Genomic DNA, 27,342 nt, shown 5'->3' with positions numbered 1-27,342 from the left:
ACCATTTTAAGTGGAAAAAAGTTACTATCCTAGAAAAAACAGTTCTGTCCCAGAGTGAACACCTGGGTCTCAGAGATTATGAGAGCTATAGGACTATTTGCAGAATGATTCTTCCTCAAACACTTCATTAACTACACTGTTCTCTGATCCACATTAATTTAAAGGGATCACAAAGATTTCTTTGCATATGATAATTTATATTATTAAGAAATCGAGATTATTTAAGTTCTCACATTGGTTTCAATGCTCTCTTAAGGTGTTTAAATGTGGATCTAAACACATTTGTCTGCAAGACTGATTTTGATGTTACTGTGTTTTCTAAGAAATAAAATCTTTGATGGCTCGCAATACTATTCTATTACATACATGATAAACTCATATTTCATTTGTAGTACCAACTGTTGAGTCAATACTGAATGAAAAATCTTTTAAGTATCCAGAGACATGGTCTCACCTCATTTCAGAATAGTAATATAATGGTTAAATATTTATTTCTTGTAAGGTTTGGAATAGCGCTAGGTTTCCTGCTTTCATTAATAACTTCCTATTTGTATGCGTAATTGCTTTAAAAATGTTAGCACTGTAATTCCTTGCTAGCACTGTGATAAATCAACAGAAAGTTTTATCTCCTTGCCTCCCTGCAGAAGAGCATAATTCTGCTTACCTCAACGCCAGTGACAAGTTCTCTCAAATTTCTGGATTACACTCAAAGAATTCATGAAAGATGTTACAGCCTGGGACTCTCGTCCTTCCTAACCACAGAGGAGATGGGACAGCGAAGCAGTGCCGGCTCTGCCCACGTGCCTCCGCACAAAGCAGCGGCTCCTGGAAGCAGGGGTGAGCTGCTCTTTCTCTGCTCCCCTTCAGTCCTTGACCTCTCAACAGCAACTATCAACAAACCATGTTTTCTGTGCCGATTGCCAGCTATAGACACCTGGGTACTGGGAACAAATAATACCATTCATCCATTTCAGGTGTCAGCTGATGATTTTTAACTGCTGTTGGCCTGGGACATGGTGAGGATAAATGGCAAGAACAACTCGCTGAAGCAAGTGCCTAATTTCCCCCCCCCCTCTTTTTTTAAACTATAGAGTTCAGTTCAACAAAAATGAAGTTTGCACTGCTAAACTCTGAAAGGCTGCTAAAGCTATGAACATTGATTCTCATCTCTGCTGCCTGATTCAGGAAAAAAATGAGGTTGCAAAAACTATAGAGGCAAAACACTAAGAAAACACCACAAATCTGACCAAATGCTGAGAGACTTTGGAACAAAGACTCTTCAACCCAGTGAAAAAATATTACATACTCTCAGAGATTAGCTGCTTATCTTGATAGGATGGACAAGGAACTACAATTCTTACTGAATGCAAAATAAAAGGGGGAAGTAATTGGTAATTACAATACTGCAAGCTATATTTTATAATCATTGATGCTTTAACCAAGTACCTTGATTTTCCAGCAAAAAGTCTCCATATATGATCAGCCAGCACTACTAAATGAGTTGCACTGCTATTAGCTATAGATGTACTGTGTGGTATTTCAATAATGTGGACAATAGTTAAGCTTCATCTTGAAATGTCTATACAACATAACTTCTGTATGTGCCAACATTCATATTTGTAACACTCATATTTGTAACTTTGCATTAATAACTTTATCACTTATCGTATAACTTCTAAATATATATATACATATATATTTAGAAATTTTTTCTTACTCACATTAAACACATTAGAGTAGGAACAGCACTAAAAACATTAAACTAGGTTTTCATACTAAGCCAAAGCATGGGATACAGAAGTATAAAACCTGTCTAAAGTTAAGAACACGTTTTAGCTCCTAGATCTGAGTTCAATATTTAGTCTACAGTTAACTGCCAATAGTGCAGTTAACGGATGGATTTTGCATAGTTTATTCAGCTTTACAGATAAACCAAGATTTTTTTCTGGAAAATTAAGGAACCCGCGTAGTGAAAAATCTACCGTTAATTGTCATTTCACACTGCCACCTCCGGGCCATCAAAACAAGACACATCACTGCTGAAGTCATTTCCCCCCTTACCTTTCCAAGCCTGATGTGCTCATACAACAGGAGTTTTTCATCTCCTTCCAGAGCTCTCTGTCTCTTAAAATATCGTGTCCTCCTCACAGCTATACAATTTTATCTTGCTCTCCTCCTGCAGTTCTAATATTCTTTAAACTGCTCACATTCCTTCATTTTCTCTCATTTAGAGTGGACTTATGTGCTGCCATTCAAGCTGTCTCCCATACTGTCTCCAGTGTCACACCTGACACACACTTTCTCCAAAAAAATCTTTATTTCCCAGTTCTCGCAACATCTCTTTTTCTCTCATCATCACTGATCCTGCACCCTTCACCTTCCAAAGCCTTGAGGCCTGTGATCTTTCACGTTCTCCAATTTTTATTCTGCAGGAAACCTACGTATTCTGGGGTTGTAAATCCATGCTAACTATATGGGTCTGTTAAATTACTAAAATAAATACACTATTAACCATCAAGTCTGAACTCTTTTCTCCTCCATTGTCTCCCTACAGTCTCCTCACTGGTTTGGGAGTACCACAGCGGCATAACTCCCTGCATGATCTCTCGTGCATTAAAACAAGACAAAGCTGGGAATGCAGCAGGGACTCGCATTATCTTTCTTTTAACCCACAGAAGTTACATGAAAAAGTTATTAAAGTTTCAGCAGATTATTACTGTGAGGCACGAGCTATGTGCAATGAAATTCAGAAATACACCATCTGTGGGGGTTGGACCATAATAAAAAAATATTAAAAAGCTAGAGGAGCAGGTCTTTACAAAACACAGAGAGACATTAAAATCACCTTGGAAAATAACAAACAAGAAATACTGATTTTAAGTGTGTTCTGCTAATGAGGGGAGCTTTGGAGTCAGGAGAAACCATAGGAGGTTACCAGTGTCAGATGACTACTCACATAAAGGGCCTTAAAAACCTGTAGATGCTTTCCCAGTTATCATTACTGCTCACAAAAATCATGTTCATATATATCTAAATCTCATTACTACAGCCATGTCAAAGAAGGACAAAAGAACACCTCACACTGTAGCAATCCAAGGCCAAACTTGCCTTTTGTATAGCCAACAGCCATTAGCTTTGAAAAGTTCTAGGAGAACTGTGTAAGACAGCAAATAAAACCCACAAGGGATCATCATGAGCTATTTCTCTGTTAAGAGCACTAGAGATAGCTCTTGCATAGAAAGTAAAGCCAGAAGGAACAATAAAAACGACTGTATATCAAAGTCAGCAGTACCTCTAAACTCAGCCCAGAAACTTGTTTGACTACAGAGTATCCTTCAGAAAGATGCCAGTCTTGATGTGAAAGCACTAAGAAGTCGAAAATCATCACTTTGCCTCCTCCTTACCCTCCCCCCCCCCCGCCATTTTTACCATTAAACCTGTGCATACAAAACATTATCCGAGGGGTTGGTAGAGAGGGGTCTTTGGAGCCTCCAGGTAAACACAAAAGAACCTGGACATCACCCAGGACAGAGGAACCTGCCTTCCATGTAACTTGCTGGAGCTCAGGTAGCTCATCAGCAGGGATGTTCCCAAGTTGTCCACCTCAAATCACAGCCTGTCCTATGAGAGATAACCACATTTAGTCTGCCAGTCTCCAAAAAAAGGGGCATCACGGTCTGGCAATCCAGCCAGGTGATTTTGGGGCCAAGGAGAGGGACATCAGTTTGTTCACCATTAGAGAGGTGCCCCCACATTTCTGGAGTGGAGACTAGGGTTGACACCTTCTATTCCAGGAGGAGGATAAAAAGGTCATCTAGGAAGCAAACACAGCTCTTGGCTTGCTAAGACTAAACGAGCTAAGGGTAAACACCTGCCTACTGACCTTTCCCTTCCAGGTGCTGAAGCAACTTCTTTAACCCTGCCTGAATCTCACCACAAGCTCTCACCCAGCCTTGTAGGGTAAATCCAGCAATCACGCCTGAAACAAAACGCTTCGCTCTCCATCCTTCACGGGGCAAGGCAGGAGAAAGCCGCCACCCCGCCGAGGCGGGATGGTGGCAGGGAGCGGGGGGGGGTTCCTGCGAGGCACCCTCTGGGCGCGGGGGGCCGGGTCCCCCGCCCGGCGGCGGCTCACCTTGTGCTCCAGGACGCTGATGTAGCCCTCCAGGAGGCCGGTCCCGCCGGGGGGCGCCGGGCGCTGCTGGCCGCCTCCCGGCGCCCGGCTGGGCGCCGCCGCCACCTGCTGCTGCTGCTGCCGCCGCCGCGGCTCCGGGTGGCCGCCGATGCCGCCGTACATGAGCAACAAGCTGGTGCACATGGTGGTGAGCGCCAAGCACACGGCCAGCCCCTGGCGCTGCGGGGCAGAGAGAGGCGGCTCAGCGGGCGCCCCCGCCGCGGGCCCGCGCCGCTCCCCGCAAGTTTGACGCCGCGGCGGACGCGGCAAAGTGCGGCGGCCGGACGGGGAGCCCCCCTGCCCCGGGAGCCCCCCTGCGCCTCCGCCGGCGTCCCTGCGCTTCCCCCCGCCGCGCTCCTTCCTTCCCACCCTTCGTCCCTCGCTCGCACAGCCCGTGCGGGCGCTTCAGCGAGCGCCGGGGCCGGCGGCGCTGCCCTCCGCGGGCTCCCTCCAGCCCCGTTAGGCAGATCGGCTTGCTACGCGCTCCTCGAAACGCGCACACACGAACGCAACCACCCCCCGACCGTCAGCAACACGAATAAAAGCAAGCAGGTGGAAAGTTCGGCTCCCCGCGCCTCCGCGGCTCCGTCCCCGCCGCGCAAGCCCGAGGAGCCGGGGAGCCGGCCGCGGAGGGCCGGGGCCGCCCGCCCGGGGCAGCCCGGCGCCGCGCCGCTCCTCCCGCCGCCGGAGCGGGATGGTCGCTGCCAGCAAAGCGCTTACCATCAGCGTCTTCATCTTGTGCGGCTCCCGGCCGCCAGCCCTCCCGCTCCCCGCTAGGCTCTGCATGGCGGGGGCGCCGCAGACATGGCTCGGCCGGGGAAGCGCCGCCGCGCCAGAGATTAGGGGGGAATTACACCGGGCCGGACCCTCGGAGCCCGCCAGAGCCGGGTCCTCGGCTGCCCCGCCCGCCTCCGCCCCCGCGCCCGCCTCCTCCCGCCGGCGCAGCGGCGGCTCCGGGCAGGTGGAAGTTAACTTCTGCCGCCCCCTCGGCCGCGCTGCTCGGCGCCGCCGGGCGGAGGCGGCGCGATGGGCACCGCGGGCACCGGGAGGCGCCGCGCCGCGCCGGCCCCGGCCCCGGCCCCGGCCCCGGCGGGCGCCCCTCACCCGGCCCGGGCGTCCGTCCTGCCGGCAGCACCGGGGCACGGCCCTCGCGGTACACGACTTCTGCTTTCCCCTAGCGGAAAATCCGTCATTCTCCCACGGCTAGCTGGATTTCCTGAAGCTGGCAGCGTTCAGGCAACAGTTTAAATCCATGCTGGCAAAAAACAAAAGAAAACACCAAAACCAAAAAGCAAAACAAAACAACACAAAACCAAATCGATGCCTTCAACTCCTTTGGTGCTGGCAACGCTTGCGGGCTCGCTCTCATGCAATCTCTCTCTAGCCCTCACAACCAGTTAAAAAACCTTCTTCTCACAAACGCTAGCTTTTTTTTTTTTTTTTTTTTTTTTTTTTTAAGTAAACATATAGTTTCTCATCGGCTGTTCCCCATGTCATCTTTTTGATTGCTGAAAACAGAATCTTTTCCACTCTCCTTTCACAAGCAGCCTTCTGAGGTCTTTTGTTTCCTTCTTTAATGGTGCAAGCTGTGAGAACTTTATAAAGGACCTTAAATTACACAGATTTCTTGCTCTGGGAATTTCACATTTATAAATGTGCCCCTTCAAAACAACCCATTTTAAGCTTGATTTTTTATGAAGTTATTAAAATGACAGTATAGCATTTAAAAATAATCTGTGTCTTAATCATGAACATATTTCTCTTGAAATTACTCATGAAAGTAATAGTTCTAATACATGGCCTTGCATCTAACCTATACCAATATAACATTAAAGATTATATTAAAGAGAAAATGATCAGCAGGCTAACTCAACCATGGCCACAACAGCAGCTTTCGCGTGGCTGGAACTGCCACTGAAATCCATTTTTTCCAACTTTACTAATTCATTGGTAGACTAACAGTGAAACAAATGCCGTCTCTAGCAATGGCAGAGCATGCAGGATTTAGTGCCTTTTAAGAAAGGAAAAAGTATTAAAGAAACAAAAGTGTGTGCTACATCAGTAGACAGCACAGCAAACACGCTTCATCACTCCCTGAAAGATTGTTCATATTGCATGCACACTAGCTATTTATTCAATTTGTGGGTTTGGTTTCAGTTGTTAGGACAAATGAAGCAATATATGAAGAATCTTATCAAGATTTGGCATTTCTTTATTATGTGGTTGCACTTGACACTCAGATTAGTGAAACAAGGGCCAACTTGATGAATCCTTGAAAGCAAATTATCTGTGGGTTCCTGCAAGAGACTACAAAAGGCAGCTCATGCACTGTTTCTCAACCAGCAAGCAGGTTGCTGGTGACTGACCTTTCTAAGTGGTTATCACATCTGCTTTACATGCTGAAGGTCCTGGGTTCAAGCCCCAGTGGAACTACCACCAGGAAATCTTTGGGAGGTTGGACTAGATGATCTCCAGAGGTCCCTTCCAGCCTTACCAGTTCTGTGATCTCTAAGCCTTTCTAATATATTTTGCCATGCCACACTGAAGCATCATTTTTCATGATTTAGGCTCTCAGCTGTATCTCAGACAACTGTTACACAGTATGTCTGACCAAATTCATTAAGCTTATGGGTTCTGGTAGAATAGCGTGGTTCAAAAATCTACTGATAAAGGAGATGAACTAAATTTTCTAATTTAATGCTGAGCTTGACTTGAATAACGTCCAGCTCTGCTTCTTAGATATTTAATTAGATTGCTATGATGATCATAGACACTATACTTGGCAGTCAAATGCACAATGAAACAAAAACATGTAATGTAAATCCTATGGAGTTTTTTTAATGTGTAAGCATGGGAACTTCAGAACTCATCTTGAAAACAGCCCAGCTATTTAATTTAATTTTAAGCTCCTATAAATTAATAGTTCTAACTATCTGGAGGTGTGTATTGAGGTGTGTATTTTAACTGTGTATATTTGAGTCTACATGTATATGTAGGAATGCATCTGTATACAGAATAGTTAGATTTGCAAGGCATAGAAGAACATAGGCTGAGCTCATAAGCATTTATGAGGAAACAAGTCAAAAAAGAACATCTTGAAGTTGATTAGGCTTCCTGCTTCAACTTCTCCCCACCCCCCCCCATAATGCCAAGAATACTTAACTGGATTTCTAACTGTTTAAAATTCTGCCATAATCCTGTATACGCAAAGCATTGCAGGCACACCATTAACAGTTTTGTTTGCCATTTTTGGCTGATATGTTGCTCCATGTTCTTGACACTCAATCTGAAGCTGCAAAAAAGCTGCAAAGCATAGACAAAGACTGGTACTACTCTCCACAGCCCTACATGCATTATTGTTCAGGTATTTCTCTTCCTACAGAGCTTAGAAGTAAAAACAGATTGCAACACGTACAGGTGTTCTTGGTAGCCCAGCAGAAAAAGTGGCAGAACTGTGGCTAAATTTTTGAGTAAAGCCTGACTAAAGAGAGATTTCCTTCTGCTTAGTAGGGGACAGGGATTGTCCTCTCTCCCAATTTACTCTCTTCACTAGCACCTTTCTGGCAGCTACAGGCTGACAAGAGTCACACTGAGATAATAATCTGCTTGTGGCATCTTCAGGAGAACACAAATGATATAAAACAAAAATTCATGTAGACTGAGAAATCCATGTAAAAAGTAGTGATGCAGATAGAAACAAACTTCTCAAAACTGACACCAGATTTGGAGTGACAGAATTCTTTCATTGATTCTTAAATAAAACTGCTCAAACGGCATCTTTTCCTGAGCTGCCTGAATGAAGAAAATAACTATCCTTTTGTAATGCATTTTTACCCAGCTTGTCTTTCAAAGATTTCCATGTATAGATATAAAATATCCTTTCAAAGAAACTATTCAAGGGTGATTTCTCAAGAAGTTAATAAAGTAACAGCATAGCATGATCTGTATCTTATGAACAATTATGAACATATTTTCCACATTATCATTGGCTTGGAATGAGCACTTGCATGAAGAGCCTCTCACTCTTCATCTATGCCAGTATCTCAGCAAATGGCAACCAAAACATTCAATGCAAGCTAGGATGGAGGCAATGGCTCACATTCCCATTGATGCCCTTACATCATTTGCCATGACACTTTCCCTGAACACACCAGCTAATTCCTCTGTGACTCCAGCAAATACTGCTTTGGCCGCGGCAGTTCCTCCCTCCTGATTTAGAGCTGTGCATTTTGAAAGAAAGTAAGAAAATGAAGTTTTTGCTTACCTACCACCCTTTACAAAAAAGAGAGCGAGCTGGTGTGATACTAGTAGTTAAACTCTGGGTGAATTCTGTGTGTTACTCTGCAGGAGGGCTGAAAGCATTTTAATACATTGCCATCATGCAATGTGTATACGAAGATGTTATTCAGAAAAATATTGGTGGTAGAAGTGCTTAAAATAGACTGGAGGGGGGAGGTTAATTGTATTAGGACCACTTTGATATCCTTTTGCCTTTGAAATGAAGAATCTCAGTTACTAAGGCTCTATATGTGACTAAGCACGAGAAGATATTTCTTAAAAATATAAAATTCATCTAAAAATGACTCCCTTTTAAAGTTGTATCATATAATCATTTCCATTACATTTCTGTGCTCTGTGAAGCCTTGGATCTTCCTCCTCCAGAGTAAAGTCCTGGCCCCAGTGAAATTAACTCCTATACATCTTTTATCCCTCTTTGCTTGCTGGGGCAAGGAGCTCACTCGCAAGCATAAAGGTCCCACTTTTAGCTTTGCAGCCTCGTAAGATAGGAGCTTAAATGATGATCACTAGCTTAGAACAGAATATTGCCTGTCCTGGGCCTTAAGCCAGTGACATTTTGGAGGATAGTTGGGAGTGCCACATTTCAGGGAGGAGAGAAGTGAGCATTTTTTGAAAGACTGGTTAGAAAAATGAGACTAAAGGTGCTAAGGAGGCTGCAATACAATGAAAGTTTGCACAGATTAATGGAGAAGGAGGCAAAGGTGTATGGGGAATGAAATACATCATGCTGGTATCAACTCCACATGTTCTTTTATTATTTATGTATATATGTATATATATTATTTATGTATGTATGATCCTCTTTTTCCTGACAGAAAGGGCTGGTAAAATCAACATTTTTGCATTGCAAACACAACCAATGGAAAACATTCAGCAGCCAGCACAGTAATGAGCTTACGCTATAGATTTTTCAAACTGCCCAGTGATTCATGAAATGCTTTTCAAAACTGGAAATATGCATCAAGGATTGGTCAAAAAAAGTAGAAACAGTATTATGGATCAGTCAATACCATCTCTCCTTGATGAAAGCAGGCTGCCTTTGAACTTCTGACAGAAGCAAACAGTGATAGATGTATAAAAGTATGAAATATCGCATGGAAATAGAAGTACAAATGAAAACAGAAGGGGGAAAATAGTGAGATAAGATCTGCTGAATCTGCTGTTTTGTTCTTTTCCATTCTTAGTTTTCTTCCTAATCTAGGAAGCATAAATAAAGGTATTGGATATTTCAGAAACAATCTTTCTAGCTCAACAGAAAAAACTCCTCAGCTTTAAGACCACATGTGAAATACAGTGCTTCATCTAATCACTTTCTTCAGGAAAGTTAGACAAGAAATCTCATGGAATATACAACATACTAATGGCTTACACATGCCAATAGTCAAAATTCCACATCTGAAATCAGAAAATTTGATGATCAGAAATTAGTCCAGGTGTTCATGGGAAGAGAGTACATAGTACCACAAGTGGAAGCCAAAAGGGGTGACTAGAAACTGTTTTTCATGGCCTTTTTGTGTTCCATTCATTACCATGACAAAAGAAGGAAGACATAATCTCTATCTACAGAGCAAATATTTAACTATGTATTAAAGCAACTGAGAACATAATTACTACAAAAACATGTACTACAACTACAGTAACCACAGATTTTAGAGATGAGATACAGTAGATTAGATACAGAGATTAGATACAGTAACTAGAGAGATAAGAGATTAGATACACTTTATTGCATATTGGAGGAGGGGGGTACTTTTGCTACAATGTAAGTGATTTCAGTTCAATTTTTTGCTACATTTCAGAATATTTCAACTTTCAGTATGCACCTCTTCCTCTTCCTTTGCAGAGGAAAACAAAACAAAACAAAACAAAACCAAAAAAAAAAAAAAAAAAAAAAAAACAGAAATAGGAAGCCAAAGTGTTAAATGGAGCAGAAATTCTTAACTTTTTAAAAAATCACCTAGTAAATAACAGATATGAAGCATTAGAGAAAAAAAGTGGAAGAGTGAAAGGATAAGTGCTCATTATGGATTGGTTTGCAGTTCATTATGTATTATTAGAGAGTCAATAGAGAACTCTCGTGCTATTACTAACACAAACACAAACATCACTTATGATGACAGGCTGAAAAACAACTGTAGCGACAAGGGAATCCATTATCATCGAACTGAAAAGGCACAGTCACAAAATCAACTAAAGTCCTTCAGTGGTCAAGTTATATATATTTGATTTTGGTAGTAGTTAGTATTCTCAGGTACAAGTTTTTAGAAATCATCCTTACAATCATATAGTATATCAGTATATAAGTATATATGCAAAATCAGAGCAATAAATCAATAATGTACAATGTGAGAAAGCTGCCAATGACCCCTGTGATAGCTCAGCAATACTATGCTTGGGTACCTTGTACTTTTGTTTGGTTAAATAATAGTATTTCTTACAGTCTATGCTCCCTAATAATGTAATGTTTCATATTTCAGCCTTCAAAGACAAAGTAGACAATACATTTAATTCACAGAGCAGTTAGCCTGAAATTACGTAGTGGTCTCTGTTATGCATAAATCTCTCACATTTACCCAGCACACTTCAAATATAGTTATCCAAATGAAGGAGAATAGTCCTGGGGACTTGGGCGTACTGCTGAGAGGTCCTGAGCACTCTCATTTCCTAGGGAAGTCAACAGAAATTGAATGAGGCTCTCTGCATTCAAGTGAGCTGCCTGTTACAAGCCAGTCTTGGCTTTAGCCATTCACAGATTCAGATTATGACAGATTTCTACTAGCAGATACCAGAGAGCATGAACGCAGGGTGCAGTCATTTAAAGGTATGGAGATAGTCACCACTTTTATGTAACTTGCTTAAATAATTACAACTAAACATGGAATGTGGACCTACACAGAATGACTTCCTGCTTCCAGACCTGATTTTGCAAACCCTCCCAGGCAACTCTTCTAGTCAGGATTAGTGAAGGTTATAGGAACCAGCCAGAAACAGTTGGAGAGTTTCTTCAGTGTAACAGGTATCTACCTGAATGCTTCAAATCTGCTGCTAGAAAAGATGAACTGATTGTGGATGTGTGATGTCCTTGTTGAAACATTTCTTCCAGATTATTGATATTTGCCACTCTTAAACAAATACAGAAAGCAAATCTTCTGTGTTTCATGCAGGACAGATATCTTGGATATCTTGTTTACTGGCATCCTCAAATCCTGGATTGGTGCAATTCCACATTGATCTATATTAATTTTTCTTTCTTACACGTCAGGGCAGAGGACCAAGTCCAACTCAGCTGTAGAGCTGGATCTAACACTTCCTGTACCTTCCTTTCTTTGAACTCCTATTAATACTTGTTATCACGTTCCCTAGCCTTTTGTTACTACCACCTGTCCCATGCTTTTCATATGGATGATAGAACTTTGAAAAAAAACCTGTACTTTTCCTGGTCATTGTAAATATTTTATTCAAGATTATGATCACATACCTATTCTCTCCAGAAAAGTACAGTGCCAGGAATGTGCTGACTTGAATTTTGCCACAGTACTTTTAGAGCCTTCTGATTTTTTTTTCTTTTGTGGAAATTGCAGTTGGATTTTGTTCTGATGGATTTCTCCAGAACCTAAAGCAATCTAATCAAACAGTCATATTTATCTAATTGTTTTATTTTGTAATTTTTTGTTTGTGATTTATTTCAGCTTAGAAAAGATTATTTTGATGTCTACTTTCCCTAAAATAGATTTGGTTGTATGGTAAGTACCTTATGTTTCAGTTGTTATCAAAAGCCTCCAAATTCTGTAAGGCTTGTTCAGTTTTTCTTGTGATCAGTACTTGAAATGTGATGGTAAGCTCTGTACGGCATGTGTTGTTTCTGTCTCAAGTTCAAATAAATGAGGCCTTAGGCCATTTATGGTTTAGACCATAAATTCAGATGTCAGAGGAACAGGTGGTAATGTGACACAAGCTGTTCTTGTTCATTGTATGAGCTTCCTCTGCTCAGTCTCCTACTGCTTCATCTCTGTCACAACCTTGAATCACTCTCCAGCAACGGTTACTCTATTTTGGTGGTTTCAGTTTCTATCTGTTGATAAATGAGAGCCGCTCTGTTCCTAAGTAGTATTGGTCTAGGAAAGTGTGGAGCTTGGAATCTGAAAGCAGGTCTATACTGGCACATGAACTCAGGCACAGCACTGCATCACTGAGACTAAGGCCTTCTCAGATAAAGCTGGCTCACATCTGTCCAGCTTAGCGCCTGTGCAGAGGAGCTCACGTCCATCTGCGTATCAGCTCCATCTGATTAGTGCTTTGCTACATTGAACCACTATAGACTGTGCTTCAAGAATTTACAAATACTAAAGAAGAATGACAGCTTACCAGACAAGTGAGAGAAATGGGCATGCAGCATTAGTATAAAGGAATGTAATAGCTGCTTAATATTTGGTCAGTCACCAAATTTGGAGATACTGTATATAAAGGTTGATATCCTGCTAGTGAGCAAGTATGGACACTGTGAGGTCTTCTTTCCAAGGGAGGAGAGAAGGAATTGTCTGCCAGTCTTGTTAGAGGAGCTGATTCAGTTGTTTTAACTAAAGAAACTACTGATTTTGTCAGTTGTCTTAGGTTCCTCAAATAATTTTATTCTAAACACTGCTAATCTTCAAAGCATTGCCTACACATTAACCTATCCTCACAAAACCCATGTGACTTCATCCCCATTTACAGAAGATACTGGTGGAGTGACGATTAGAAATGTCACTCGGTCAACTCCAGCTTAGAGCTGTACTTTCGAGACTCTAGTCCACAAAGCCTAAAGTTGGGTACTGAAAATTAGAAGCCTCTTTTGGAAATCTGAACCTTCTTGACTTGTCAAAACCACAAATTCTTATTTCTCAGCATTATTTGAGGATTGCTGAGATAGGCACACCTCCCATCTCAGCTGGTAGGTGAACCATAACCTCATACAAATGTTGGTTTGGAAGATTATTTGACTCTCTGATTCTGCACATTTCTAGCTACCATAAGTTACGAAACCTTAAAGTCTCTCCTGAAGTACCATCAGCAGTTATCAAAAACTGATGAGACATATTTGAGACTAACAGGTCACTGGAAAAAATATTTTCTCCTCCCTCCTCTCCAAGAGGTGAAGATGCCCTATACACAGGCTCATTTAATGAGAAACTTGATCAGCCTCCATTAGTATATGTGCTAGACCAGTTATGGCCCAACTCTGGTTTTCAGTTTCCTTTTCTCAGCTTCTGCAGGAGCCACAAAGAAGTGGTTGCCTTGCCCAGTCCTACATCACTTTTCCAGCTAGCAAAGGCAAAAGGACCAACTAGAAGTCACACAGAGCTGAACCAGAAACAGCTAGGAACCCTTTGTCACTGCATTCCTTTCAAATTTCCTGTATCTCCAACACTGATTGCCTCAAAACATTATATCCACAACCAGCACCTAACATACAAACCTGTCTCAAATCCCCTCACTCTCATCTTCATCTTGTCAACAGGGTGGCCTGCACTCCTGTTTTTTATTTTTTCTTATTTTCTATCTCTTTTTTTTAAAAAAAACAAAAAAACAAAAAAACAAACAAAACAAACAAAAAAAACAAAAAAAAAAAAAAAAAAAAAAACAGGCCCTTGCCCAGTCATGGAGCTGCTAGGCTTGGTCCTCCCTGGCTGCTGCTCTTTCCTACCCTCTACTCCACCATGCACTTCTCCCAATCCATGTAGAGCTCCATGACGTAACTGCTTAATGGTGAGTCTGCTGGACAAGTGCTTCAGCATAGCACAGGGTGATTGCTAGCACAGCTACTTATCTGTACTTACATTATTATAGCATGTCTTTGTGATTACTTAGAAATGCAGTACTGTAAGTTCCAGTTTCACAATCAGGATATTATTAACTAACATGCAGAAAAGAGTACCCCATTTGCAGCTTCCCATATTCGAAGGTGAGAGAGAAAAAGATTAGAGTTGGGGGGGGGAAGAGTATATGCAACAAATACAGGTAGAGTAGAGAGTGAAGCGCACTTTAAGGGGTATGCCAGGGATAATACCTTATGGCCTTAGACATCATCACAGCAGGCCAAGAAGCCAAAAGAGGTATTTATAAAAGTAGTAAGTTTGAGCCGCACAGTTTCACTCACACGAACAGAAAATAAAGCTCTGGGGCCTAAAGGCTGCCATGTGCTGCTGAAATTTCAAGCCAGCTAATCAGGACATAGTAAAGGAATTGGATGATGGCACACAGAAAAAGCATAGTATGCAGTGTCTACTTCCTGATCATACCAAATGTAACGGAAGTATCATTTCCAGTTCTTAACAAAGAGATGATTTAAAGGGCAATGACAACCCTGCCTCATCATTCTTGGAGCTCAAGAGCCTTGAAGGCAGAGGTTATGCAGATTAAAGTATATTCCTAAATCCAAACTTAAACATTTCTATGTAAAGATGTTAACTGTCAACTGTTCTTTGCAGCCACAGCTTGTGCTACCTTGAAAAAGCAGCTCTAGATCCAAGCTGGATCTTTGTCTGATCTTTCACTTCCACTCACAGCTGTTTAGTCTTTGCATGTGGACTGACCTTTCATTTTTCCAGTCTACTACTATTGAACTTTCATAAATATTGTGATCATTAGGCAAGGCTATCCCTCACATTTCACAAAGGAAATGCCCTTTTTGCAAGCTGATGTTGGTTCTTTTTATGTCTCGGTAGCACTAGATTATGTGAACCAGGTCCCGACCAGAAGATACTTCCTAGACCACAGGGGGCTGATTGTGGCAATGCTGAAACAGACTAAAACATATGAATGTGGGTTGCATAGATCCATTTTATTCCTAAATGCAGATATTAAAAATTGGCAAAGTTATTGGCCAACTGACTCAAAAATATAAGCATTAAAATAATTCATCCTGAACAATGTGTGGTTTTATTTTACGTTTCGTACAGTAGGCTCACCTGCATGAATTTGCTGTGCTTATTTAATATCCTCTTTAAGATGAAAAATGATGCCAGTGCTGTGTAATGGCATCTTTTGACACTGAAATGCATTTCACTGGATTGAATGGCAGTTTCTCTCTACTATGATGAAAATTTTAAAATTTGTTATAAATGTATTGCATGAGTTACACTGTTCTGAGCAGAGATGCATACTAAAGTCACAATGCTATCTCAGTTTTGACTTTTGATAGAGACTAGTCAAGGGTGCCCACTTTCAATGCTATTTTTGGTAATGGAAGCAAACCAGTCTTTGTAAGGCTGAGGAGATTGGGTGGAGACTCTAAAATAGAATGCATTAGTGCTGAGAGATTTTATTTGTGGAACTGCCTTTAAAATAGTGTAACTTTGTTTTATACATTAGTAACTCTTCAGGGACTCTAAAACAGAGTCCTCAGGGAGCTGTAGATTCAAGAAAATTTCCCAGCCACAGGGTGGATTAGGATTCAGTTAAAGATTTTGGAGCTGAAGTGATGATAGTCATGGAGCTGTTGTGAGCCTCCTGCTGCTTGTTAAGAGTGAAAATCCACAAGTCTGAGGGCCTCCACATTGGCCCTTGTGGAGTATGGTGGGGCTTCAATCGAAGAAATGCTCTACTCAAAGCTTAGCTTTTCACATGATTTTTCTGAAGCAAGAGTTCTTTAGGAACACTGTGGAATGTTCTGTTTTCCTGCATTATGTTCTCTGTTATCACTGCTGGGCTGATACAAAGAAATGTCTTCTCTGCTTGTTGTCAAGCCTGTTGTCATGAAGAGAAAGGGAAAAATCCTCTTCAATTCTCAATAAGGTACAGGATTTACTACTTTTCCTCACTGTCTTGGAAGAATTAGGCAGAAATACACCAGCAGTATTAGAATAAGCTTTGGCTTCGGCAAACAAAATACAAGATCCATAAATACACTGAGGCCAACCAGGTGTTGTGTGGGCAACTGTGGGTTCCTTCCCAGCTTACTGCTTTACGCATCCGAACCACATTAAATATCAGACTCCCCTTCTGTAATGCTTTAAACATTTTATCAGCTGGTTTCCTGCATTATGCTGAAATAGCACTGAGAGAATGTCCTCAAACATTAGTGCTTCCGAGTATACACCAATCCTTATTTAAATTTTTCCTATCCCTAGTTTTTGGTTCTCTGCTTAACCAGATGTGCTTGGTGCTTCTTGCAGGTAAATGTGGCAAAGCTCCTTCCATTGCCAGCTCATTCAGAGCCGTAACCTGTAACCTCCACACCAGTCTCAATGTTATAGTTTTGGGAAACTGGAATTAGTCCCTATGGCAACTGAGGGATCAGCAAAGTACAAGCGAAATTTTGAGAGGTACCTGATGAAACTAACTAAGCAGATGTTGTGTGATTTATCACACAGTTCTGTAATTAAGTGTAGTCAGAACATCATTTCACCGCTATGAAGAAGACTGGAGATATCCCTTGCATGGCCAAGGAAATATACTCCTTGGAGGAAGCACAGTCCATACAGCAGTACACAGGAGACTGGGCATTTAATTTCCCCTGAAAGTCAGCAGTATGTAAGTGCCATTAGCTCTTGGCAAACCTTGCCTTTCAGTGACATGGTAAACTGAGGTATCTACAGGGGCAGAAACAAGTTAAAATACTTTAAAAAACATGCTTTCTCACATCAGAAGGGATGTTGCAAACGGAAGAATCATTAGCAAATTCATTACTTTTACTCTCAAGTTAATTTTATTTATGGCCTTGTAACAGGTTCTAAATATATGTTGATATAATATAAATACATGTCATTTTGAAACATTTAGGAATCAAGTCCTCTAGCTAGGAATACTGAGTTTTCACTAAGTGCATAGAAGTTAAACACAAAATCATTAAATAAAGTTTAACAAGGGTGAACTGAAAGGCAAAAGAACTCACTCTGATGAGTTAATGTAATTCCCTTATGTAATGCTAGTTTCCTACAATAATTCATTTTAAAAACTAAAGCAGTATGGGTTTTTTTGATAATTATAAAAATGCATTCATCCATGTCCTTGTAAATTATTAATATTTATCATAAGGAATATCATGTAGACACTAAGAATCAAGGGAGACAGAGTTTTCAGTAAATTCTTCTATAGCTTTACTAAAACAATAATGGAGTTGTAAATAGTCATTGCTCCAAACCAAAGATAAATAGAGGTCTAAATCCTCAAGCTCACTTTCCTTCATCTTCCTCACAATTACTCAGGCTGAACTCCCACTGAACCTCAAAATCAAGGAAGAATTTCAGGACTGCAAGTGTGTGATACTGCCAAGTACCCTATGTGCTCGCTTCATTACTGTTCCATTCCTGGAAGCCAGGACTATCTAGTGTTATAAAGAGATGATGCCATAATGATGTTATAAAAAGATTATGAAAGCCTCTGTAGTTCTGTTCCATTTCAGGGATAACTTTAGTGATAAGAAAACTGCATCACGATACTTTTGAGTTACTTCTCTGACATTTCAGCAACACCGATTATCAGTAGTTCTGTTCATGGATATTTTTAAGCCTCTCAGCATATTTGGAAGTAAAGCTTCACACTCGTAGAAACTCAAACTCATCATCAGTAGCAATAAGAAATTTCTCTTAAGTCATTTGGAGTCATTGGGGAGTTGCTTGCATAGAAGCTGTTGGATTAGATGCACGTGATCTACCTCTATTTGCCTTACTGGTTGTAATAAACTAAGAAACTGAGAGGCAGAAACTGCAACTAAATACGAAGCACAGCATTTTCCAGTTCCAGAAAGTTAGGTTCCTACTAACTTGCCTCTCCGTACACAAAAAAATTTACATATCTCGCTACTTTCTGAACTGTGGCAGGAATGTGCTTTCTTCCTAAATATACCCAACAGAGGCAGGAATCTGTAGCAATTTAATGGAAGATCTGATTGTATAACAATTTTACATACATACTAATATGTATATATGTATACATACATCTGCACACATACATGAAAATTTTGCTTGGTTGACAAGTTAGATCTTCAACTTTGGATATTTTTTTGAAATGAAGTACAAATACACCCACAGTAGCATTCAGGATTACAAAAGCAATGCCCAATAAAACCCATTACATTCTTCCAAAATTATAGGCAGTTTATATTTTGGGAAACTGGTGAGCAACCAGTGCCATCTCCACAGGTTTCAGAAAGGAAGTAGAACCTTGGTGGGTTATCAGGAAATCTTTGCAACCTTTTCACAGCTAGATCCTGCAACGAACTGGAGAAGCTAAGTTTTCGGGAAGCTATCTTCAGTTTTTCCATTTTGTTGAAGCAGAGAAGCTCACCTCTGCTTGTGTTGGGATTGTGAAAGCACAAAGCAGCAGATGAGACAGAGCTAGATAAGAGAAAAGTGTATTCTTTATCCTAACACTACTCAATAATTACAATCAGGACAGGTAGGTGTGCTCTGTTTCCTGCCCAGACTGAAGATGTAGCAACCTCAGCTTCTACAATGTGAACTAAGAACTTAACTGCTGTTTCACATACCAGTGCAAGGTTCTAAATCCAGAAAGTGAGCTGACATGCTAAATATAGCTATAGGCTGAGAAAAGAAAATATTAGATGTATTTTGACTAATCTAAAAATATCAGAGGTACACATGACAACTGTCTTGGTGTAAGATGGGTGGAACAGGTAATGGTGTTTCAAGAATGAATAGTTTAAAACTCTGAAAGTGAATTGTTGTAACTGGTTTGCTCTCTCTTGCTTTGATCTGACATTTTTTCATCTTGCTGACCGCTGAGAGAAGAGGAATGAAAACACTTACACTGTGTGATTGTAGGATACTATCTTTTATGTCAGTGGTCTTCATTATTGAGTTGGCTGTTTATGCTGCTGATAGGTAATGTTGAGAAGCAGAAGAGCTGGTAAAGTATGAAGGGTATTCCATAACCTTTGCTGTACTTTCTATTGCTTTACAGGAACTTAGAATTCAGAAAGACTTATCTGAACAAAATCAAAATACAGTAAGATGAACTCCATTAGGAACTGAACTCTAACGCTGTTGTTGAAGGAGAGCAAAATGGTCTAATTAACAGCTATTGCATCAAACTCATGCAGCAGTTACTGCAATGACATTGATGATATTGATGGCATTGAAGATGGCATTTAATTCAGAATGGAAATGAGCAGAAGATTCATCTGTTAACTGCATATTGCTGTAGGCAGTGGGAAGCCTCAGAGTTTCTTTGTTCTGTTTTTCTCTCATTCAGCTGGTTTGCTTTCCTGGTGCAGCTCCAAATAATTAATATACATATTTGCACAAGATGGAGCATGTTCATTTCAGTGGAGCCCCATGGCTAACACTTGGTCATACCTGAAGAATAAGCATGTATTTGTTTTTATTCCTGCTGTTCGTTTTTGCAGCAACAGCTGCATGTAGGGGGGTAGTTAGCTAAGAGAATCTCCCAACTTTATATATTTATACTTTTTATAAAATATTTTTCTCCCTTCTCTGGTTTGTGAATGCTGTTGGCAGCAGGGAATGCTGCATCCTGAGATAAGGTTTCATTCTCATCAGTATTTGGTTTCCATTCAGACTCCTGTTGATATCTGCTTTCTGTCATTCACTTTACTGATGTATCTTTTTGGCTTGTGTTACTGTTCAGAAATGAGCACATCACGAGGTCTTGCAATAACCAAGCTGATTTATGTACACGGACGAAATCTCCATCAAATGTGAGGCTCAGCCAAGCTCACACCTACTCTAAATGCCCACTGTCTCACAAACACCACTTACTAATATGAAATGTCAAATCCCAGAACTGAAACAGCAGTCACTGAATAGGACCAAAGGCTAACAAGAGAATCTAAAGCTGGGCTAGAGACATCATCAAAATAACTGATGCTTGTAACAGTAGCACTGTGATTCTGAAAGGGTCACATCATACAACTAAGCTCAAGAGGACCCTGTGATCAGAAGAAGTCAGAGCTACACACACTGGACAAAATACTTTTCCAGTGCCATTGAATTTGATGGTAAAAATATTCCTGACCTCAGTAGAGAAAAAAATAATTTTCTTGTCTCTTTCCAAACTAAACTCATCTGCCTGGTAGACTTCAAGGCTGCAAATGCAATCTCAGGTGAGACAGAGGTGTATCCAAGCATCCCAGTACGTAACTCAAGTAGGCAGCTCTAAAATATCCAAGCAGACAGAAGCTCACAGGTAAACAAAGAGCGTGCCAGGCCTCTTGCTACATTGCAGGCCAGGCTTTCAGAGAGGCAGCTAATATTACTAAGCCTATTTGGATAGGTCTTGCAGCACAAAACAGCTGTAGCACTTGTTTAGCTAGTCACACACATATTCTGCTAGTGTCCTCTGGTGTGCCACCTCGGGTGGTATAGTGTCCTATAGTCCTCTGGTGAAGATCTAGCATAACAGCTCTGAACTATCCTTTTCAAAAAAGCCTGAAAATGAAATGGCATCTATTCTAAATCCACCTCTATGGCTTCAGGAATGGTCACTGTGCTAGAGGTCAGCCTTTGATTTTATACTTTAAGTCAGGGACTGGCTAATTTCTGTCTCTCCCAACAGCAGTAAGATTCTGGGTCACTCAGGTCCCTAAAGCTTCCCAGACAGTCTTAAATGTTGCCTCAGGAGCAAAGACTTACCACATGTGTTCTTTATATTTTAATTTACCTTCCCTAAAGATCAACACTTCAAATTAGCAACTAATGTTCTTTGACCTCTTTATTGATCCATCTTAACACTTGTTCATCCATTTTCAAAGAGAAACTCCCAGTCTGGGAATATAGCATGTATTGTGGAGATCTGGACATATTCCCACGCTTTACCATTAAGTTGCATGTTAAATATAAAGAATGATTGAAGGTTTCAGTCATTCTATGTCATGAATTTGTATGCTACATCAAACTCTTGTTATGCAGCTTCCTTCTCCTTGATGCTACACATCACACAAACTTCACAATCTTCTAGACCAAAGCTGATAGTAGCATAGCTAACTGCTCCATTTCACCAGGTGTGCATGCCACAGAGCCTATAAATTCAGCCTTCTCAAGGACTTTCTCTGCTGTCCCCTCACTTTTCTCATGAGCATTTTTCACGTGTTTGCGGGGACTGCTGAACCAACTGGATGAGGAAAGCAGGCATGACTGTTGCTGGGAGCACAACAGAGCAGTAGAAGCAGAGAAACTACTAAGCCTTTTGCGTCTTCCCACATTTCTGAATAGCCATGATTTCCATGGTCTCCTTGGTTTGCAACCTCCAGCCAACCTGCCAGATCATTCAGTGCAGGAAAACCTCTACCTCAGATTCTCAGCAAACGTCAATCAATGTAATTCCATCTACTCCATCAACTCTGCAGCAGCTACCCAAGCCAACCTCAGTAATGATTCTGCCCTTTGCTTTCCCTAGAATAAAGAAGACTTGTTTTTAAGCAACATTTTTGTCAGTACTAAGTGTGACAGTACATAGTCTTATGCTGATACATTAGTCTGTAGTCATTTGTTCCTGGTTTGAATTAGGACTGGCTGGTAGTCTTTCAGCCTGGAAAAGGTCATCAGCTTTGTTGTTCCACTGGATTTGTAGGATTTCAGGTGAAATCAGACCTGGTTACAGGTACTTTCATTATCTCTAACTGATAACTAATAAACAGTGCTAATACAGTTCATATAATATGGGTATGGATAACTAGTTTGTTGGGAAAGATCATTTAATAAGGCAACACTGAACCAGACAGGATTCAAGAGATTTCCATTCATTTCTTCAGCTCGAATTTATTTTGTGAGTGGGGACAAATCATCTCATGTGCCCTGTAGAAATGAGAATAATATTTTGCTTGGTAGAAGATTTAGAGAAGAAAATCTCATACTGACTGTGAGGTGCAGACACAGGCAACATGTCTAAATAGGTAATGTTAGATTTTTAAAGATCAATGTTCTTCCTTAATATCTGGGCATAAGAGGTACAGAAATCTGGCGTTCTGCCCTGACACACATGAAAGAACCTTTGAACTCTCCAAAGCTTCCACTTGCGTGGGATTTAACAGCAAGGAAATATTCTTGCCTTTTTAATGCAAAGCTTCATGATACTAATTTTGTTAGCTGGTTACTAATTAGTTTATCTTAACTCTTCCTTTAAAGCCCAGATCTCCTCTCATTTACAACTATTTATCAATATTTTATACAGTATTTACTTTCTATTATATTTTCCAGCAGGTATTCAAGTCACCCCAGGCTATTTTGCTTTCTACATGAACACCCCTGCTTTACTGTTTTTTACCTTTCTATGAACCACAGCATGTTTGTTTTCAGAATAAGCTTCATGGGTGAGTTGCTGCACTCAACAATATTTTCTCCCTCTTCTGCTATCATATGCAGGGCGGTCATTCTGACTGGCCAAAGTAAACACAGCAGAGCCAAGGCTGCCAGCTAGCAATCTGTGTTTCGTTTGGCATTGCTGGAGCAAGCGGTGATGTGGCAGGCAATCTACATATTAACAGTATCCTTCAGGCTCAGAAAAAAACAGCCATTGGAAAGCAAGGATGAGAAAACACACACGGAAGTTGTACTGAAGTCAAATACTTCCTAAAACTGCATTAGCCTTAGTAAGAAATAGCAGCTCCAGGCACTACATATGTTTTTATACCACTGTCAAAGTAAACGTACAGGAATGTATAGTACATGGTTAGCACCGGGAACAACCAGATCTGCCAGGATTTTGTGCACCTTGCCAAATAACTGCCAGTCAGGTTAGGCAGCACAGACACTGACTCCGGCTTTGGCATCTCTGAACACTAAACATTTGCCCTGCTAATAAATGGCAAAGCTCAATTGCATTTTGCTTCAGCACCATACGGCCAGGAACAGTTACATCTTAGCCCTTTAAATGAAGATTCACACTTTTCCTCCTCCTTCTTCTCTAATATTGCTCTTGGATTTTAGAAAATAATTTCATGTTCTCCATCCTATCAAGCTAGTAGTATGCTCTTCTGCTACCACTCATCAGTGATATTCTGTGCACTGGAGTGCATGACCTGTTTTAATGAGCTTTGGAAGAACATCAGATTCACTCCCCCTCCCCCCATCTAATTATAGAGTGCCATTTGTGCCATTCTGGTTCAGGATCTATCAGGAGATCTATTCGAAACACCTGCTTCTAGGGATTTTTAAATAAGCAAAACAATGTGCTTAAAAACAGCTGAAGAAGGGCATGCAGCTGCATGTATTTTTGCATCCTTTTAGAGCTACTAACCGGGTTGGCTTGAGATGTTTTTGAGGTCTTATAGCACTGCATAAAGAACAAAGTTTCCTGTAACTAACATAGGCTGCAAATTAATTCCTCTTGGTATTTCAATGTGTTTCGTAAACTCTTGTAAAACAATTCAGTGACAAAACAATTTGCAAAGTTTCACCCATGGTTGAAAGCCCTCATCCTGCAAGGACTAAAACACGTATTTTACTTTCTGTACTTTACCAGACATGTTTACATCTAAAGGATGACAGATGTGCTTATAGTCAAGCCTGGTGCAAGTCTTCAGCAGACCAAGAGCTGAAGTAACAGGCTGAAGCCACTTTGGGCCCCTAAATACTGATAAATTACTTTAAAACAAAGCATTTCAAAAATTAATTTTACTTTCACTCATCCAACCTTGGATTTCTCAGGACTCAGATCTTGGCAGAGAGATAAAGAATATATAAAGAGTTTTGTACATGGTCTAGCCAAGGACATAAATTACTACAGTGCAGTGTATGCTATTCTGATGATTAAGGACAGAACATTGTCATCCTTGCCCAATTTTTCTGAACCAAAAAGGAATTCTGCTTGAGTAAAATCTGCATATGAGCTAACAACATGGTGCTTAAGTCACTTTTGAATTTTCTAAAGTTTTGTGGATTGAAATATGTATCCCTCCATACATAGGAGGTGAAAAAATTGGTGTTACGATTTTGTGAGCTGTCAATCATTCTTTAGTAACTGCAGATTGTGATCCAAGACCAATTCAAAACATCACTCTTCCTGCTTATAGAACCGGTTCCTAAAGAAGTTTTCTAGGGTTATAAAGCCATCAACTTAGACACTAATCAGATTTTACAATATTTATTATCTGCTAAGTAGGATTGATTTAGAGTCCACTAAAGAGAATTGATTTATAGTCCACTCAAGAGATATGTAAAATAAAGGTATCTTGAGAGCTATCTTACTTTAATACAGGGATGAGTCCTCTATTTTGCTCATTCCTGCAGTAGGACGGTTGTTCAATTTTCCTGTAAATTACAGTCCCAACTCCACCTAGCGACTAGGCAATCAACTGCAGTGTCTTTTTATTAGCTCCTTTCTTTCGCAATTCTGCGATCTGAAACCCAGTCTGGGTCTCCTAGTAAGCCCCAGGAAGGAAACTCAGCTCTGTGGGATGGCTTCTTAGAAGCCAGTCACTGGGTAATCTACAGAGTTCAAGACCAGTAGATCTGGAAGGGACAGGTCTGAGATACCTGTGACAGTGGACAGAAAAACATCCCTCCCTGATCAGCTCCTTCACTCAATTTCAGGAGTGTTTTCGAACAAGCTCTAGCTAAACACTCTCTAGATCTAACATTTTCTAGCTAAATGTTTTCATAAATAAAGCTTTTCTGCCCAGGATCTCCTTCCATTATACTGAACAACATCAGGTTTCCGAATACTGAAAAAGATGCTCTGCTACGGCAGAGTGATGGCATAAAGGCTCCGCTAAGGCTAGTGGAGACGTAAGACTGCAATAGGAAAAGGGAACTCCTTACTCCCAAAGGTGTAAGTTTTCCCTGCAACTCTACTGAAACAATCCACATGGATGTTATGTGGCTCCACACTCCATGATTCATATGCATAGTTTGAGGAACTGAAAGACTCCATGAAAAATGCATGTTCATTCCTTTACCCTTCCAATGCAAATCCCAGCACAGCCTTGCTGCATCACTGGATATGAAGTCATTTTCATTTAAAAATAATAGGAACCAAAAGCTCTAAGTTTAGCCTTAAATGATTCTGAATTTGCAATATACTAAGAATCAAGTCCCATTTGCAGGCACATGAGATTTTAGGCATACATATATATATATATATATATACACACACACACACACACACATACACACACACACATATATAAATGCATGTGTGTCCATGTGTGTGTATATATATATACAAATATGTATATATATATATGACTGAATGGATAAAACATGCAAGAACTAGATGCAGAACTGCAATTCCCTCTGCTCTCTAATGCCTGGCTTGAATAGGTGGCCTGAGTGTCACTGCAATGCAAACAAAAATAAATACATTAATTTAAACATACCTGTTACCTTCTTTCTATTCCATCAAGAGTAGACAATAATTTCTCTCTTTCTACACATGGAATTATCAACCCAGCAAAAGTGATACTGAAGAAAGAGGTGCATTATACGAGGTCACAAATGAACAGTATTTTTTATTTTGCAAGTCTACCTCACTCCATTCAGCTGTTGTATTTTCCATTCTCGGCTGTGTTATCTGAATACTGGATGTCACGGCTTAGGAGCTGACTTTGTCAGCCTTTGCCCAATATCTTCCCCTCTCATCTACATAGCTCTCTGGCTGCATTATCTATAATAAGTTTCTCAAGAGCTAGTTTGAAAGGGGACGATGCAGTACTATAGTCTTTGCTTTCCTTACCCAACGGATAATGGATATGGCATTATCTGCCCTGTTAGCCAGCCTTTCTTTGCATTTAAAACCAAAAATGTAATACAGTTCACAGTTTTTCCCTTGTGTGCCTATTAGCATTTGTACAGCTTAAGAACTTCCACAAATCAAAAGTTTCAAGAGGCATTTTCAAGGCTGACAAGATCAAAATGTTGCTGCAGTCCTAAAATGAAGGCTGAAACAGCTGTAAAATCCCTGTTTCCAAAGTGCTACATGCGTTGCACTTGCAGACATATATATATGATAGTATAATGGTAAACACAGACTTGTTCCAGGCTATGTGGTGAGAAGTGAGTAGAAAGCTCTATTATTAAATTCTTCTAAGCTAGAAATAGAGAAGCTCTATTTACCCGCATCTACTCATGACTGCCTGACATCATGTACCACCAGATCTTACTGTTTTGTCTCTCTTGTTGCCTGCAAAATTTTCATGGATCCCCAGGGCAAGTAAAAACTTTACTCTCTAAACCACTCAGATATGAACTTCCATATTTATAGCCCCAACAAATTCCAGGTTTTATTAGCTGGGACTGCTATTTCCCTTTTTCTGCAGAACTGACTGGCATTGTTTTATTAAAGGGATTGCAGGTGCTTAACAAGTGATATTTTAAAACACAAGTTTGGGGTGAGAGTCAGGATTTGTTGGTTTTGTCAACTTTCACTTTTCAGTTTCATTGCAATTATCAGTAGAAGCAAACTGCTGTTTGTTGTAGGGACAGAAGTTGGACCAGAGTGGTCCAATTAGAAACTATTATTGTATCTAAATGGTATTTAATCTAATTCCATCTTCAAGTATTTCAATATCAGTAATTAGTAATATAAAGCAACAGTGATATAAAGTAACCTGAGATGTATTGAATATGTCATTGCTTTGCAGCCATTGATTAGGGCTCCTAGAGACCTGGAATCTGCCACAAAATTTATGACTTTAAGTATGACATTTACCTGGAACTGAATTTCCTATTTAGGAAAGCAATACAGTGGCCTCACAGGAACAGTCCATGAACAGACAAATTTAATGGCCACGAGCCACTCCACTACTGTTAAGAAGTGGCCACAAAAGAATTCATGTAAAATTCACAATACTAAGAAAGTAATCCAGGCAGGATAACAGTAACCATGTACATAAATGCTTCAGCCAGCCAAACACTTCTGGATGACTCCACTTAATTTCTGTTCAATTTCTGTTCTGGTAGCAAAAACAGCAT

General features: G+C 40.6%; 1 protein-coding gene across 1 annotated transcript in view; it reads right to left on the bottom strand.

Moving 5' to 3' along the window:
* ST6GALNAC5 (ST6 N-acetylgalactosaminide alpha-2,6-sialyltransferase 5) overlaps nucleotides 1–4,960 on the bottom strand; it is a 68,247-nt gene extending 63,287 nt beyond the window's left edge. The window contains exons 1-2 of the mRNA XM_062581271.1: nucleotides 4,895–4,960; nucleotides 4,136–4,354 (exon numbers count right to left, since the gene is read on the bottom strand). Of these exons, the coding sequence (XP_062437255.1) occupies nucleotides 4,136–4,354; nucleotides 4,895–4,960 (285 nt within the window). The remainder of the gene's footprint in view (nucleotides 1–4,135; nucleotides 4,355–4,894) is intronic.
* Between the last annotated feature and the right edge of the window lie 22,382 nt (nucleotides 4,961–27,342).

The sequence above is a fragment of the Rhea pennata genome, chromosome 8 (genome assembly GCF_028389875.1).
Source record: "Rhea pennata isolate bPtePen1 chromosome 8, bPtePen1.pri, whole genome shotgun sequence".
In the NCBI taxonomy this organism is placed as follows: Eukaryota; Metazoa; Chordata; class Aves; order Rheiformes; family Rheidae; genus Rhea; species Rhea pennata.
The sequence above is the reverse complement of the archived record's forward strand: the minus strand, read 5'-3'. Positions and strand labels throughout refer to the sequence as shown.